General features: G+C 38.2%; 1 protein-coding gene across 1 annotated transcript in view; it reads right to left on the bottom strand.

The window, feature by feature from the left end:
- The window catches only part of RFX4 (regulatory factor X4), an 87,206-nt gene that overhangs the window by 20,039 nt on the left and 50,878 nt on the right, over positions 1–16,289 (bottom strand). The window contains exons 8-14 of the mRNA XM_041481578.1: positions 15,858–16,021; positions 13,788–13,888; positions 11,940–11,998; positions 10,247–10,391; positions 6,870–6,964; positions 5,294–5,411; positions 513–632 (exon numbers count right to left, since the gene is read on the bottom strand). Of these exons, the coding sequence (XP_041337512.1) occupies positions 513–632; positions 5,294–5,411; positions 6,870–6,964; positions 10,247–10,391; positions 11,940–11,998; positions 13,788–13,888; positions 15,858–16,021 (802 nt within the window). The remainder of the gene's footprint in view (positions 1–512; positions 633–5,293; positions 5,412–6,869; positions 6,965–10,246; positions 10,392–11,939; positions 11,999–13,787; positions 13,889–15,857; positions 16,022–16,289) is intronic.

Here is a 16,289-nt window from a genome sequence, read left to right as displayed (position 1 = left end):
TTGCTTCTGTTCTGGCAAGGCATTGCAGAGTGGAGCCGGACTCAGAACCTCCTTCTGCACAGGCACTCAGAATGTAAGTGTACCAGAAACAACAGCTTTACCATTTGTCTTTTCTCACTCCACCTATCTCTTCCTCTTATTTAGACTGGTACCAATCCACTGGTATCACTGAACTCACTAACACTGAGTCCATTGAAATTCAGTGGTGGCTTAGAAAGATTAACTAAGATAAAAGGTTCAGTACAAAAATTTCTTACTGAAACACCAAGTCAGTGCTTAGGAATGGGGTTTCTGACATCCAGAGTGACATTGTAAAGCAGGCAGTTCTCTTTCAGAATGTATTAACCATGGATGCCTCCCCAATAATTTGTTTCACATCATGATAGAAGTGCTTTGCTCCTGGATAAGCCTCAGCAGGTTAGATAAGGATAAAAATATGTCCTAACAAAAAAAGTAGAGAAACCAGTGGAACAAAACAAACAAAAAAAAAATGAATAAAAGAACAGACTCACCTGTGCTTCCTTCTCCCTTCATTGCCCTCATCAGCTCATTAGCTTTCTCCTGACAATGGAGTGATTCTAGCAGGTACAATACATAGTCATCGAACATCAAGTGAATAAGGTGAAAAGACCCTGGTAATAAAGCGAACAAACAAAAAAGCCATTGACTGTCTCAATACACTCATTAAACCAATTATTACGGTACTCAACACAAACAGTCCTGAATAAGACTGCCTCCATGTACTGAAATATCTCTTACTCAAGGTAAGAGAGGTCAAAGTAAAACCAGGGAGTGGCAAACTGTTCATTTCTAGACTTATACTGGCTTCCACAACCAGCTATGTTTTAGGGTGCAAGAAGACTACCTAGCTGAGAGCTCCCACTTGAAGGATTCTTCTCCTGCTTTAGCACTGAATTTTTTTGCCAATTGCAGTACAGTAGAATTGTTTCCCACTGTATAAAGAACATATTTTCTGTCAGAAATACAATCTCAAACTGGCTGCCTTAGTGACATATCCTGGTATGAATTTTCTGAACTACCTACACAGAAAGGAAGTGAGTTGCTTCCCATAATTTATAAAGCATACATATCAGAGATAGTGAAGATATGTTTGCCCTAGATCACAAATCACAAGGAAAAAAACATGTGTAAGAAGAGACCACAGATATATTTTGGGGGAGAAAGTAAGAGAAGCAAAATATCAGAACTGAGATACTGTGCTGTGCCCTCCTGAAAGGACTAACACCCATCTGCAGGGGGACACCGACAAGTATCAAGGTGGAGTTTGGTTCAATTTATACAAAAGACTCTATGACATTAAGTACCTGTAGTAGTTTCAGACAGGAATTTATCATACAATGGGTTTGGTTTTTTTAGAGCTCTTTTGTTCACTTAAGACTTCCACGGAGTATTTAACACGTTCATTTAGGTCTCTAACTCTGACAAGTAAAGTACAGTGAGGTTAAAATAATAGTTCATTCAGCAGCTAGCTTAAATCAGAGAAAAGTCATCATCTGAGATAGAAACAGAGATCAACTACTGCCAGACAATGCCCCCCCCCGCCCCCCCCATGTGGAGGTATTCCATTATTGCATTTTAGGAGAAATACTTTCATAGGGAAAAGATCAAACAAGTTTCAAATTAAACTGAGTTTCATAATGACTGGTTTCTTCACAGGAAAGTTAGGTTTGTCTTGGGATATTAGCTTTTATCACAATGAAGCACAGCTACCCCTGCTCCAACTACTGCATTCAAACATGCTGCTGTAGGGCAGAAGTGGTTTGAAAGACCCAATACCCTTATTCAATTCTAGCTGGGAGTTCAGCTTTCAGAGTGACTCTGAGCACATTCTTTTTCTTTGTGACTCCAATGGTCTTTGTGTTTCATTCTCTCCCTCCATGCCTGCATGGTTTTGTTGTCACTGATACGAGCTGGGCACACACCCTGGGAGGTGAACATGTACCTCTGTGCTCTTGGGCAAGGCAGCACAGAAACAGGACGCACCTGACTGCAGCACCTTTGCTATGGGGAGGAAATCTCTGGCTGCTGGTGAACCTGAAGCATCCAGTTCTTTGATTGTCTGGTGACAAAGCAGATCAAACTGGTAACAGGCTTCCCCAGACTTTCAAGGGTAAAAGTGGGTATCTTCACTTAACTACTGCAGACAACTTGCTTTTAAAAATCCTTTGGGCTCAAAGACTTGTTGAATAAAGTCCTATTCAATTTAGTAGTGCAATAAAGACAGCAGACATGGCTGAGCACCTTGTTACTGACCTAGGATTTTCCCAGTTGAAACTTAGATTTTCAAGAATCTCCACAAAATCCTCACTCTTCTCCCGACTTTACAGTATTTCAGTGGGAAGTTTCTACTGACTGTAATACATTTACTACGGATAAGTAACTTCAAAGTAAGAAAAACAGGCTAAAATGCTGGCAAACTTCATGTAGTGGTTTAAAGCTCAGGGTATTTACTATATTCTGCCAAACTCCTTATTCACCCTTTATTTAAAAAAAAAGGAAAGTTGCTTGTATTTTCATAAAAATATTTGGAAGTGCAAACTCTAAACACTGTAGTGCTAGCAAGCAAACAACAAGAACCCAAGATCTGCTATTTTAAAAATGTCTTTGTTTTTGCGGGGTCTAACGCTTTATTTTGAACACTTGGGGTTGGCAATACTGAATGCAGCATTTAAAAACACTCCAGTGCCCTTGTCACTCTTTTGAGTTTCTCTCTTCCTCTCCTATTATTTCTCCCACTGTGTATTTTTAAGGTCTGCATAGACTTCTTGAGCCCAGAATTTGCGTGAAAGACTCCAGACAAACAAGGTTTTGGTACTGAATGCAATGAGCGCAATATTTTTATATTTTTGAGTAAGTTGAATGAAATGTAAGCTATAGAGTTAAACTGATGTCAGGGCATGCATTTCAGCATCTCAGTGAATGGCTATTCAGCACAATGTACCATAATTTATTCTGTGTTTGCAAGTTACTGTTTCTCACATGAAACTGTTGCCTTCTTTCAAGTCTATATTTAAGTACAGAAACTGATCCAGCTGTAGCCAGCAAATCAATCACTTCTTTAGGAAAAGGTAAGAAGTCATTCAAGAGACTGTAGTTGCAACAATCAACAGCATTGGGTTCTAATTTTCAGCGGTTAACAGAAATCATGGCAATGCCCAGCTAAGGCACAGTAAGTATCAGCAACTATTAAGAGATACAGCAATTATGTGTAAGTAGCAAAACAACAGTGAGTTTTCCAGATCTGGAGAAAATAATGGAGTTTCTATCACTAATTAGTTACTTTATACACTGGGTGTATAAACATTGCCACCAACTGTGCCTTTGATATGCATAAGCAGGAAAGAGGGAGGCAGGGAGGCAGGCAGAAAGAGAAAAAAGAGAGAGGGAGCAAGAGAGAGAGAGCATCTTTTCTTTTCTGCCAGAGATTGTTTCAACCTGTCCATGTCACCATGCTTAAAAGCTTTGCAGATCAAATCTTTGTGCCAGACACTCCAGTGCCAGGTATTACCACTTCCTTCAATCAGTTTTTGGAATAATCTATTTCAAAGGTAAAAATATACTGTCCTGTACATAGTCAAGATTCCATCATCTAACACATTATTTCACTTAAAAAAAATTACACCATGAGAATCTGAGTCTACATATAGTTTAAGGTATAAAAAGGTGGAAAAGGTGGAAAGGTGGAAAAATAATTAAAAATCAGTCCACTGATACAGTTCCCAATGCAGTAAAAATGCCAAACTTTTTATCTAAGCTAAGAGCAAAAGTATATTATATGTAAATAGTTAGAACAGTAAATCAGTCTTTGTTTCTCTCCGTAGAACTCACTTAATAGCTAAATTATTCTGAAAAGCTAGAAAGAGCTGTATAAATTAGGTGCAGAAAAGTTTCTGCCATTGAGCTCTGAGCTTCTTACATTCAGGGGTTGTTCTTTTGGAACTTGCTCAACTCTAATTCACAAACAATATGTCAAATGGCTTTGCAGTGAAAGAACAGCATCATTAATGAAGATTATTATAAATTTGTGTCCATGTATAATAATAAATAAATAATAAATAAATAATAAATATAATAAAATGTATGACATTATCCAAACCATATCCTTATCCTATCAGGCAGCAGCCTGGGATAATCCAGGCTGCTGCCTGATAGGATAAGGATATGGTTTTGATATTCAAAACTTCAGGACTCCTTCTGCCTCCACTAGCATTGCACCTGAACAGGTTTGTGGTTTTTGCTGAAAATTACCATCACCTTGAGGACGCTCACTACCCTGTTGTCATTAACATTAAACTCTTTTACAATGGAAATGAAAGTACTTTCAGGTAAAAATATAAGCATTTCATACAAATAAATATTACATGTATTATAAATATATAAAACATATTAAAAATATCATATTGTATCTCACTGACAGTATCTAAATTTATACTATTACATGGTTGTAAAAGCATAAAGGACACCAAAGTTCAGCCAGCAGAAAACCTTGCAGTTGTTCAATGCAATACCCATATAAAACCATTCTTTATTGATCTTTCTAGAAATGTATTCAAAAAAAATGTGCATTTGTAAAAAGCATCTCTCATGCAAAGTCTAGTCTCAAGTGACTAAATGTTCACACTTATGGCACACCAGTCAAGTCATTCTTGCTTCTAACTGATTTTAATCTGAACTTTTTGTATCTGAGGACAAAGCCCCCTTTCAAACAGTGTGGAAAAGCAACATGATTTTTAATTTAAAAAGTAAAAATCTATTTTTTTCATCCCAACTGACTTCTTAAGAAATGGATGAGACTCTCTCCAGGTTATAAGAAGCACACTCACTTTGCAAAGGCCAGTTTCCAATGCTATGTCCTTTAAGAGGAGAGCTGGCAAAGTGTTTCACTGGAGAGCTTTTCATCCACTTCAGCACAAAGTCATCTCTCTTGGCTCAACACGTGGCCAGAGTGGTTTGGGTAAGCAGGCTCACTTTGCACTGAAGTGCATTAGGGAATGCTCCTGTCATGAACACCCCCAGCTGCCCTGGGACTGATCCCTGCAGCTCCTAACAGCAAACAGGAGGAAGCAGCAACGCTTTCATCTCCCCTGGCTGCGGCTTGCAGACCAACATCTGTCTAAGCATTATTTCCAAATGTCAATAGCCCAAACCTATTTTCTAGTAGAGCACTGGACATGTGAAAACTGGTAATGTTCTCACTTAAAATGTACATTACAAGCTGGCATGCAGATTTTTTTGACTGTGGCATGGAATTATTGCAACAAAATCCAAGTACCAAAGCTGGGTGCACTGTGCAAAGTCATGTCCCGGATCACCCGAGTGCCAAAACAGGACCACATCAGGAGAAACTGCTGAGCTACTTTCTTCAAAGAGCCTTGTCTCTTGGCAGCTACCTGCAAAAAGAGAGATGTGTCTGACATGGAGAAACTTTTATTTCTACCAGCAATGCAGCTGAATGATGCATATATCCACCTTCTCTTTTTATACTGAAAAACTACTTACTGCCATCTTCACATTAAAATACACACTACTAATTAGAAAACCCAAACTCAAAATGGCCTTAGACAGAAAACCACCTTATAATCATAGACAAGCTTCAGAAAGAGGAAACAATAAAGTATTATTCAAGACTGGATCTCCTTTATACATGATTAAAGGACTGCAAAAAAATTGCTCTGATCTTCATCTTAACCTAATTACTAACATCTTCCTTCTTGCTTCCTAGTCAAGGAAGCAATTTATAATCAATAATCTTTGATCTACACTTCAAATTTATATTACTATTTCAAATGAGGTTTAATATTGAATATAAAGTTTTTTGTTCCTTCTCATTTTTATTTTTGTGAATTCACTTAGTCATTTTACTAGGAAAAATACTTTCCAGAAAGCACATTTTAAGCATTAACTCTTCAAAAATGTATTTGTTATAGCCATATGCGAATTAAAATATTAGATTCACCCAATTAGCTACTAAAATTCATTTATTACAATTCATGTCAAGTTCGCCATTAAAATTAACAGCTCTGGCCTGAATTTCAAATTGCATTCCACTGACTAGAAGTTCCTCAAAACAATCAAAGTATTTCAAGTAATCTGGAGAATTATTTGTTTCTTATGTGGCTATTTTGCAGCAGAGAGAGAGGCAGCATATTTTGGTTTGTTTTGGCTTTAATTCAGAGCCCTAACAACTGGAATGAAGAGTTGAAATTCTAACAGAACATCCTAATACAAAGAAGTAACAGAAGTTAAAACAGTCAGCTATACATTTTCATATTCTATGTAAAATTATGGTGATGCTAGATTGCTTTTGAAAATTCGTTTTAAAGCTTTGTTAGCAGGTTTCTGCATGTACTTTAATGAAAATAAAATACAACTCTTTGGTATTCCATATCAGCTCAAAAGGAACATAAATGTGTCCTTCACTGAATGGCAATGTAGACTTTCACCCTTACATTTGATTGTATGTAAATGAATTAGCTAGCTTAAATATCCTTTCCATTAAAATCTTAAAAGGCCAAATTATGTTTTTCTTAGCACTATACCACTAAAATGACTCTGACTCTGAATTCATCTCTCCATATCCCTGGAAATATTGATTGGAAACCTCAACCCTGTCCATTTTTGAATACCATCTTTTGGAATAAAATAAACAAGAGCAGAATAAAGCAAAATCCTGAATGTCAGCAATTCTCTGTGAAAACTGCTGAGATTTTGCCCACTACTGTTTTAGTCCTGCTCATTACTAACTCCTTCTTCTTTTTTTTTTTTTTAATTATTATTACTTTTTCTAAAAACATATTACCTGAATAGAGATCATAATGCACATCAGTGACTCACTCCTCCTTACCAACCTTTACAACACATCTGTCCACCATGGAATCCAGCCACTCGATGTATGACTCAATGGGGGACTGCTCCTCCAAAAGGTGATCAAACTCCTGATACACTGGTACGAAAAACAAAACAAAACAAAACACCCACCTTAGAACTTGGATTCTGTTTCAAACAAAAGAAAAACAAATCACAAAAGGCTACCAAAACAATCACAAGTTTACTGTGTTTTTTTTAGGTTTTTTATAACAGATTGCTTAACCGAAACAAATGCATCTTTCCTGCTGCTAACCCAAAAAGTTTGCTGTGTCTCTTATTTTGTTTCTACTGAAAGTGATGCAGTCATTGAAAGATTTTTTTTTAATGCAAGCCAATCAGAACCTATTTTTTAAAATTAGTGTTTTTATTTAAGTTGTCTGGTGTGCCCGGAAGTGAAATGTTTATGGTGTTCTCTACGAAGAGTGAGAACTAGGCCTTGACCCCAGTGATGAAAAAATGTCATGCATGAAATTGATTTAGAAATGCATAAAGAATCTTCTAGGCACCAAGTGAATGAGTATTGTTGATAGGGCACTCATCATGCTTTAGTCGCAAAAACATGATTTAACTGCTGCAAATCTATTTGCAATGCCAGACACACACACACACAGAGAATGTCCATAAACTTCTTCTTCAAAACAAATTGCAATCAGTGCAGAAATACTCTACTTATTATGAAGAAGAGTTGCAAAAAGCAACCTGTATGCTTTTTGATCTTTTCCAAATACATGTATTAATATTTTAATACAAAAAATCAAAAAGTCATTCAACTGCAGTCCCTAAAACTTCAAGTCTCATTCATATATGAGAACCAATGGCTGGAAGACAAAGTATCACATGCTTTGACACCTCAACAAACTAATTCTTCAATTCAGCTAAGATAAAAGGCCTAGTAGGTCAAGAAGAAAGATGCTTTCTACCTGCTGTGTTACAGGATGATTTCAATGTGCTAAGCAATTCCATTTACAACTAATTGTAAATAACAGGAGGAAGGAATTTCTCTCCACAGGAAAGATAGTGAAGGGGATGGAGGAGGTAAAGCACAGAGATGATAGCTAAGGAAATGAGCCAGAGAGGCTATCCAAAAATAATGCAAAGAACAACCTCCCTGATTCTGTTGGATCAGGAGGATAAGCAGGAATGCATTTGCTAAACACCTGACTACAACTTTGTATAACTGAGACTTGGAAAGGCTGAGTTACCAGAAACATTAGTTGAGGAAGGAGGGAAATGATGTTTGGGCCACCCTTATCTTCTTTCATTCTTTTATTGAATGGGCAACCTCCCTTTATTCAGAACAGGATCACAGAGAAATCTGAATGTTGTCTCCTTACCTGAGTATTTGGCTGGACAAAAACTGCCTGATACAACAGATGAAGTAATTCATATGCTGTGCAAAGAGGGGAGCAAGAGCAGAAAAACAAATCAGTTGCCTGCTTTGCTGCTGGAGCAATGCAACCGTGTACAACGACCTATTTGAGAGAAATAGATGTTTAGCCTTTAGTGATTGTTAAAAATACCTCAACAGGATCTGAGAATGAGGGAATAAAGCAGAAATCATGTCAGAGGTAAGTAGTCCAGCAGAACAGGGAAGAGGTTCTCTTATACCCAGTGATTTTTCTCTGTTTCTCTATAAGTTTGTTTATAGGCTTATAAACCTGTTGTTTTTTTCTCTAGTTATAGTACCTGAAACTGTACTTCCTTGATTGTTAGTAACAAGAGTACGAAACAGGCCTTAAATCGATGCCATATAAGTCATACAAGGCACAGTGAAAAAATCTTTGGTCAAGTAGAATAAACATGAAACATGGGGGGAAAAATCTAAGTTCTGGGATATTCTCTGTATGCATATGAACATCTCATCGACATCCATCTCATGAGCTATTCGCTTACCATTTCTGACTAACTTCTTATTAAACTATATAGGCCTAAAATACAGAAAAACTTGCACAAATCCAACAGCATTCAGGAAAATTCTATTTGGTTTTATTACAGTAATAGCACATACACAAGAAGATTCCTTAAATATTAAGGATGTTCTGAATGGCAGCCAAAAATGTTGCTGCTACTAGGGAGTGTAACTTGGAAAACTATTTTTTTGCCAGTGGTAGGACGCTGGATAGATCTTGGAAAACTTAACAGATGACAGAAGGATTCACTCAGCTTCTGGACTTCAGTCTCACTGTATGCTACCTCCCTTGCTGCCATGTTGAGTTCCTATATCCTCAAAAGGGAAGTGGGCAGTGAAATGAATCAAGGGTTAAGAAAGAGAGGAAAGAATACCAAGAACCTCTCTCTGGAAAACAGAGCTAGCAGAGATGCAAGGCCCATCCCTGAACAAAGGAGAAGAATTCAAGTGTTAACGCAGTGGGATGACTGCCAAAGTCAACCTTGTAGGGTCCAGGGTACATGTGAAGGTGTCACCCCTTTACTTCCCAGCCACTCCCTGAAAGAGTTACCTCACTAGCAAACCTACCCTTGCTGGGCTCCCACAAGTGGTTATTGCCTGGGTTGTTCCCTGTTCAGGCAGATTCTGGGTAAAAGATGACTGGTCCTTCTCAGGACAGAGATGGCAACACAACAGGTAGGTTCACAGGAAGTGAGGTTATGTGAAGGATGTTAGAGACAAAGCTCTGTTGCCTCAAAACAACAAAACTCAGTGTGCTTCAGGTTACACCTGAGCTTATAACTATGCAACACTTGCTGCATGATGGAAGGAATATTTTGTATTTGCAAAAGATCTTTAATTGTAAAATCAATTTGCCAGTATCTCCAAAGTCATTTTCAAGACCATACACTTCACTATACTAGACAGAAGCTAAATTATCCAATGAGCTTGTCTGATATTGGACTTCTACTTAGTCATCACAATTCAGGGTGAAAGTTTATCCCATCAAATGCTCTTGATTATGAAAACACTGTGTAAAAAGGAGATTTTAATAAACAAATTTACAAGGGACTCAAATACACAGCCACTTAAGTGTCAAAGCCATTAAAAAGACAATTCTTCTGCAATTCTACAACAGGAAAGATTGGACTTTCACATGTTCAATGGTTAACTCATAGATTTAGTTTGCTCAGGTTCATGGAAAAAAATCTTCCTGAATTTGCTGCAAGTTTTGTGCCATTGGCTGTTCTGGGTACTAGAAAGGAATGCATCAAGGAATGGTGCCCAGATCTTTGCCCCAAAACATAAGACCTTTACAGGGCTTTGCCTTTACATTTTGGTAAATGTCTCTATATTTATCTTAAGCCTCCAAGCAAACCAATGGCTGCAAAACCAGCACTGCTTTCTCTGAGCTTTGTTTGCAGCAGGAAGCCAAGTTCACCTGGCTTTATTTGAAGATTCTGCTCTTACATTGTATGATGAGCTTTCTGTGTTCCTCCCGTGAGTCCTCCATAGTATAGAGGGTTTGTTTGGTAATGCTATTCAGATCCACATTCCTCCAGTCCTCCAGCATTTGAAATGTGATGTCTGCACTGTGGATCACTGTTCTTGATGCCTGTAATCCAATCCAATCTATTCATTAGTTCATGCTTTATTAGGTTAAAAAACAGGCTTTATCCCCTTTTACGCTTCCTTAGCTGGGCTCACTAAGTTGATTCTCCTCATGGACCCCCACCCACCAGCTTGATGTTTTATGGATATTACAGGGCCCTCTAACAAGAGAACTCTTCAGTCATTTTGCCTACTTTAATCAACTGCAAGTATGTTGACTGCATCCAACACAAACCCTAAAAAGCAACACTAATCTGATGCTGCCATTGCTAGACCCCTCAATCTCTAACAGCTCTGCTGGTTTTCATTTCAAACTTCAGTTCAGAACAAAAAAGCAACAAAAAAAAGAATCAAACCAATACCAAACAAACCTCACTCAAACCCTCTCTGATCTATGAAGACTCATTCTTCCCTCAGCCACATGAAAAGGTTATGAGGCCTCCCAATCAGGTCCCTGTCTTGGCTGGTTGAGACAGGGATCTGCTGTTGCTAACGGGGAGGATGGACTGAAAGTAAAGGAAACGACACAAGGCCATGGTCATATACACAGATCTCCGTAAGTTAAGCAGAGATAATAACACACACCAAGGTTATCAGCTTCCCCGAGGGAGCGATGCACTTGAAGAGTTCTTCACCTAAGAGATTTGATCCCAGGTTTGATGCAGAAGGTTGTAGTTTCTTTATCCCGATTTCCTCTGAATGGCTATGGACCTCCAGAGCACAGTGATGATCTATGGTGTTTGGGGAAAGGTAGCACAGGTGTCTCTGTCTCCACCACTAAAATAATGGCAGAAGAAATCTACCAAAAATTCCTCACAGGAGTCTTTTTTATTTCCCTAGAGCTTCTTTATGTGGGCTTCACCCCTCACAGGGTTAACCTGGAGTTTTGGATACATCTTCCAAAAGTGGAGCTTTTAGGTGAAAGGGGAAAAAACCTATCCCCTCCAATACATGCATGGAACATTAATGAATTCAATGCATTCTATCCCTTTTTATATCCCTTTAATTCTACCCAGAATTTGGCTTCATGACTTTTTACATGTAATTCTGATGTAAACTGCTGAAAACCAAACATTTTGGAGCACCTTCTATATTCACTTGCTGTGGTTACAAGAACAAGTCTATTTAAAACCCAGTTCAGCTGTTTTCCCTTTCACTAATTTGCATTTAATTTATAATATACAATTAGACTGGGAATGTATTGTTGGGCATGCAGAAATTTTTCTTTCTTTGCAACTGGCCTAATACAGGTAGCTCTGAAATCAATGGAGTCTCTCATTTGTTTCCTGGAAATGAGACATCTCTTCAAATCAAATAATAATTTTGCTTCATGAAAGTACCCTGCTGAATTTAATGATCAGGGGTTGCCCTTTGTCTAGAAAAGCTTTTTTCAGTGATTGCTTTTTCATTTTGTAGAGGTGGCCACAACAAATATTGGAGACAAATTGCTAACGTGATCTCCTCCTCTGAATAAAGTCCAACCTGTCAATAAAATTATTCAAAAAGTCAGTAAAAATGGCATTCATCAAACATGAGTAACCAAAATACTTACTTGGCAGAGATGATTTAGGGATGTCTGTCGCCGTAGTATTTGTGAGAATCTTCTGGACACTGCAGGAAAGAAGAGATACATATTTACATACTGTGCTAAATAAGGATAATTACTTCAGAAAGTATTAAATTAAACAAGAACAAAAAGAAATATTTATCCAGTTTCCTATACAAAATTGTGGCTACATAAAATGCACCCAACTAGCCCAGTTTTGACTTAATTTAAACCTTGACCTAAACCCTTAATTCTGGATGCTCAATCAATTTTACAGAGGCATATTACAAGCAATTATTTATAGATGCTGTGAATAATGACATGACAAGAGAAACAGAAGACAATGGAAAAGCTTTGCTTGTTCAGCATAGCAAATTTTCTCTTGCTACACAAAGGAGCTAGAGAACAGAAAGAACTATTTAACAGAAAGAAAAATGTTTCTGCAAGAATAAGTGCACATAAAATAACAATAGCTACATTATGTGTGGAAATGAGAAAAGGTTGCTAAATCTTCATGCAATCAAGTTTTGGAGGAGTCTTTTGACTGGACTAGTAGGGGCTAAACTCTGATCCGGTTTCAGGTACAATTTGATCAAAGTTTCTGAAAGCAATTGCATGACATGCTAATACATTATGGGCTGAAATGGTCCGGGAGGTACTTGCCAGTCCTCTGTTCCCAGTTTAGCTCTTTGCAAGTGACCTTGTATTAGGATATTTCCTATTCTTGGAAAATGAGCTTTTAAAATGTTATATTGTGCATTTCTTTGTCTGAAGTCAGTGACTTGGGAACTGCAAAAATGACCAAAGCTTGCAGTTGTGTCAGTACCTCCACTGGCTGTGTACCCTGTCACAAATTCTGATGAGGAGGAAACAGCTGCAGAAGCAACAGAGGCTCATGTAAAAGGCAGGGTGTACACAATATTTTCCTTATATAAAAAGGACCATATTTGCAGATCTATCCAAAGAGATGTTAGATGTGGTCACAGAGTGAGCTTTCCCTCCATACTGTACATAAAGGCAATTGAAAAATACAGACTGAGAATGACTAGAGAGTGCATTTTCCATCCCTTTCTGTCTGCTGGTAAGATTGGCAAAGATTTTGCTGTTGAAGGTTCTCAATATTTTTGAGATGAAAAAAGATGTGGTAAAGCATATTTTCAGTTCAGACTTTGTTTAATTTTTAAAACAAATTAGTAAACAGTTCAAACCACCCTGAAATTAGTTGTTCCAACTTGCATCCTGACTGTTCTCTGTAACATATACATCTAATTTTCCACGCTGATCAAAATAGTTAATCCTTCTCCTAAATTAGTTTTTTTTTCCCCTTTAACTTTGTGGTGTGGAATTTAGGGCTCATGAAAGGCAAAGAATTGAGAGCTGTGAAATAAAGCAGGCTTTTTCAATAGGTGATGTGCACTGCAGGCATCTACAAAGCACGTTTGAAAAGGACTAGTGCCCTTTCCTGTGGTGACAGGGTAATTTGATCTCCTTCATTTCTAACTCTGGCACTTTTTTGAGCAAGGGCCTCAAGCTGTATTCAAATTCTGCTAGCCTAAAGGTTTATTTAATAATTTTCCTTGCCTAATATCATCCTTAATGTTTGCTTACTATCAACAAAATTAATTTCTTAACAGAATCCACAAGAAAGGAAAAGAAATTCTCATTTTGACTGTGCCTCATTTCACTAAATGAGATTGGTTCCCATGAACAAATGGGGATTCTAAGTGGATGCAAGATTTATAATGATGATGGGTTTTAATTCGTCAAAGAACAGTAGTCTCACTTCCAATTAATTTGTGATCAATAAACATTGTCCTTCCCAGTTTAACAGTAGAGAGATTGGGCAATACATACACTCAAATTTGATATTTCGTAGGTTTTCTGGTAAATCATGAAGAGCTACTTTCAGCCATTCATCCAGCTGCTTTGCAAACTTTCGGATCACCTGTGTCAAACTGAAAAAAGAAATGACAACATCACACCACGTTTATTCTGTGCATTGCACTATAAAGCTGTGAACATGTGAAGACAATGAGTCATTTATTTACAACTCATTATTATGCAGAGTTGCTAACATATTTTGGTTTGTAGGCATGAAGAAAAACTTCTGAAACTTCTGACAACTTTTCAAGAAAAGCAAAATTTATCACCGTGTTCAAAACCTCCCATCTCTTTTGGCATTGCTTTGATACTTACAAACACTATTTTTACTTTAAATAAAATCATTCCCACTCTCTACAAACATGAATTCACAACTGTTTAAAGAAGACAATAAAAGCTTGGATTTCAGCTCGGTTGTGCCCACATTTATACAAGGGGATATTCAAGTGGAGCAACAACCAACTCTGCTGCAGGCCAGAGCCACTTAGTGAGTGATGATGGTGGTGGGGAGGAATTTTCAGGCCAAGCCCACACAGGTGGGGGAACTGGAGGTGGAGCAGAACCTGCCTGCTTAGCCCTGCACAGAACTGGAACTTTCCCAGGCAAGTGTAATTTCTCTCTTCTTTCTTGCTACCATTTCCCAATGGTTCCATAATTTCCTGTTAAACTTGGTAGGCAGCTCATTCTGCCCTTCTTGTTGGAATCCTCAGTAAAAAATGACAGTTCCCAGGAACAGGTTTGTAGTGTTGTGCAGAGGATCCTAAGAGTTGGTTCTGACAGACAAAGCTGCACTGCCTGTAGCAATGCTAGAAATGCACAAATGAGAGAGAAAGGATACAAGGAACTTCCCCCTTTCAACCAAGAAGATTTTTCTGATTGTAGTCCTAGCACACTGCACGGACAAGATGATAAAATAAACACGGTCATCAGCCTGCTCTGCTCTACAGAAACACCCAAAGAGAACAGGGGATGGATGACAACTGCTGGGCTCACTAAAAAGTGCCTTTTCTGGATAGCCAGAATTTGTTCCCAGGAAGTATCTCAGAGGATTCTGGCTGAGTCAGCAAGATTTCCTTCAGGAGCTTCCATTGCAATGAGACCCTTCTTCACCCCCTCCAGTGCAGGCTATGGCTTAATAGCCACAATCTGGCCCTTTATATGCATTACAAAAGTCCATATTCACACTCAAGTCTCTCCTTATTTGCTATGAAAGAACTAAGCAGCTTGAGAAAAGGACTGCTGTTCTGTTTAATCCTTCCAATGAAATAGATTTGGGGGGGGGGGGGGGGGGGTGAGGGGCAAATCCTGTAAAAATGTACATGTCCTATCAAGAACAGCCTATGCTTATAGCAGATGTCTTGTGTAAAATACTTTCACTTTAGCAGTCATGAAATGCACATAGGAGAGCAGAACAACATGAAAACATTTTCCTTGATTAGAGACACTTTAAAATCTTAAGGGCTAAACATACAGTACCAATAAAAAAGTCCTAGAGCAATACTCTTAACAAATTACTCCATGTCAAGAACAAATCATTCAAATAATATTAAAGGTGCACAAGACTATTTAGAAAAAGATGGCTTCCTGAGGAGCATACAAATAAAACCAGAGGGAAAAACATGTTGACTGTACTCAGTGATTACACTTTCTGCTGTGGATTGTTAATCTCTGTCCTGCTTTATCTCTATGAACAAGAATTCTTGGACTCACATGAACACTAGGTAGGAAGAGACCAGCTGAAATCTACCACATGAATTGGAAAAGTGAATTTAGTTTGGGTTTAGCTGAACATTAAGAAAGCAAGAAGAAGGTGGTATCCTTCACCACATAAAAACCCCCAACCCTCCAAGTCTTTAATAATACAAGTCTTGCTAAAATCTGACATATTTTCAGGAACATGTAAGCTCTTCAACGCCTTTCAAATGACACTGTGATTTAAAGTCAGAATATGGGTGGCAGCAAGCAGCTCTCTGAGAACTGGTGTCATTCTTGAAGAAAAGAAATATAACAAAGACAGCTGAGCTGTCATTTGGGGTCAGTTACCTGTCAGGTAAGGCTTGTAATACCGTTGGCATCAAAACTCCAGAAATTGCCTTGTACAGAATTGAGTCACAAACTCCCACTATATTCACTACAGTTGAAGAACCCAGTACGGGCAGCATATGAGGAGGCATCCCTTGCCAAAAGTGCAGAAGAAAACTTTGAACCTGCAATCATGAGAAGAAGCAGGAATGTTAAAATTAAAAAAATCAAAGGCCACAAATACCATTCTGTTTAAATGATCATGCTTACACAGCTTTTGTTTTAGAGGTGGGCTAATGGGGTGCAACACAGGCAGGGCACATTCCTTAACTACACAGACTCGTACTGTAACACAGCACAAACTGGGAAAATCAACCAAAGGGTGAGGAGACACTCAGTGCTGTGACAGGGAGTCTTTGTGTCACTGCAGTAGAGACACCCATGGGAATCAAT

The sequence above is a fragment of the Pyrgilauda ruficollis genome, unplaced genomic scaffold, assembly GCF_017590135.1.
Source record: "Pyrgilauda ruficollis isolate IOZ18807 unplaced genomic scaffold, ASM1759013v1 scaffold56, whole genome shotgun sequence".
Lineage (NCBI taxonomy): Eukaryota > Metazoa > Chordata > Aves > Passeriformes > Passeridae > Pyrgilauda > Pyrgilauda ruficollis.
Note: the sequence above shows the minus strand (reverse complement) of the source record. Positions and strands in the feature narration are given on the sequence as shown.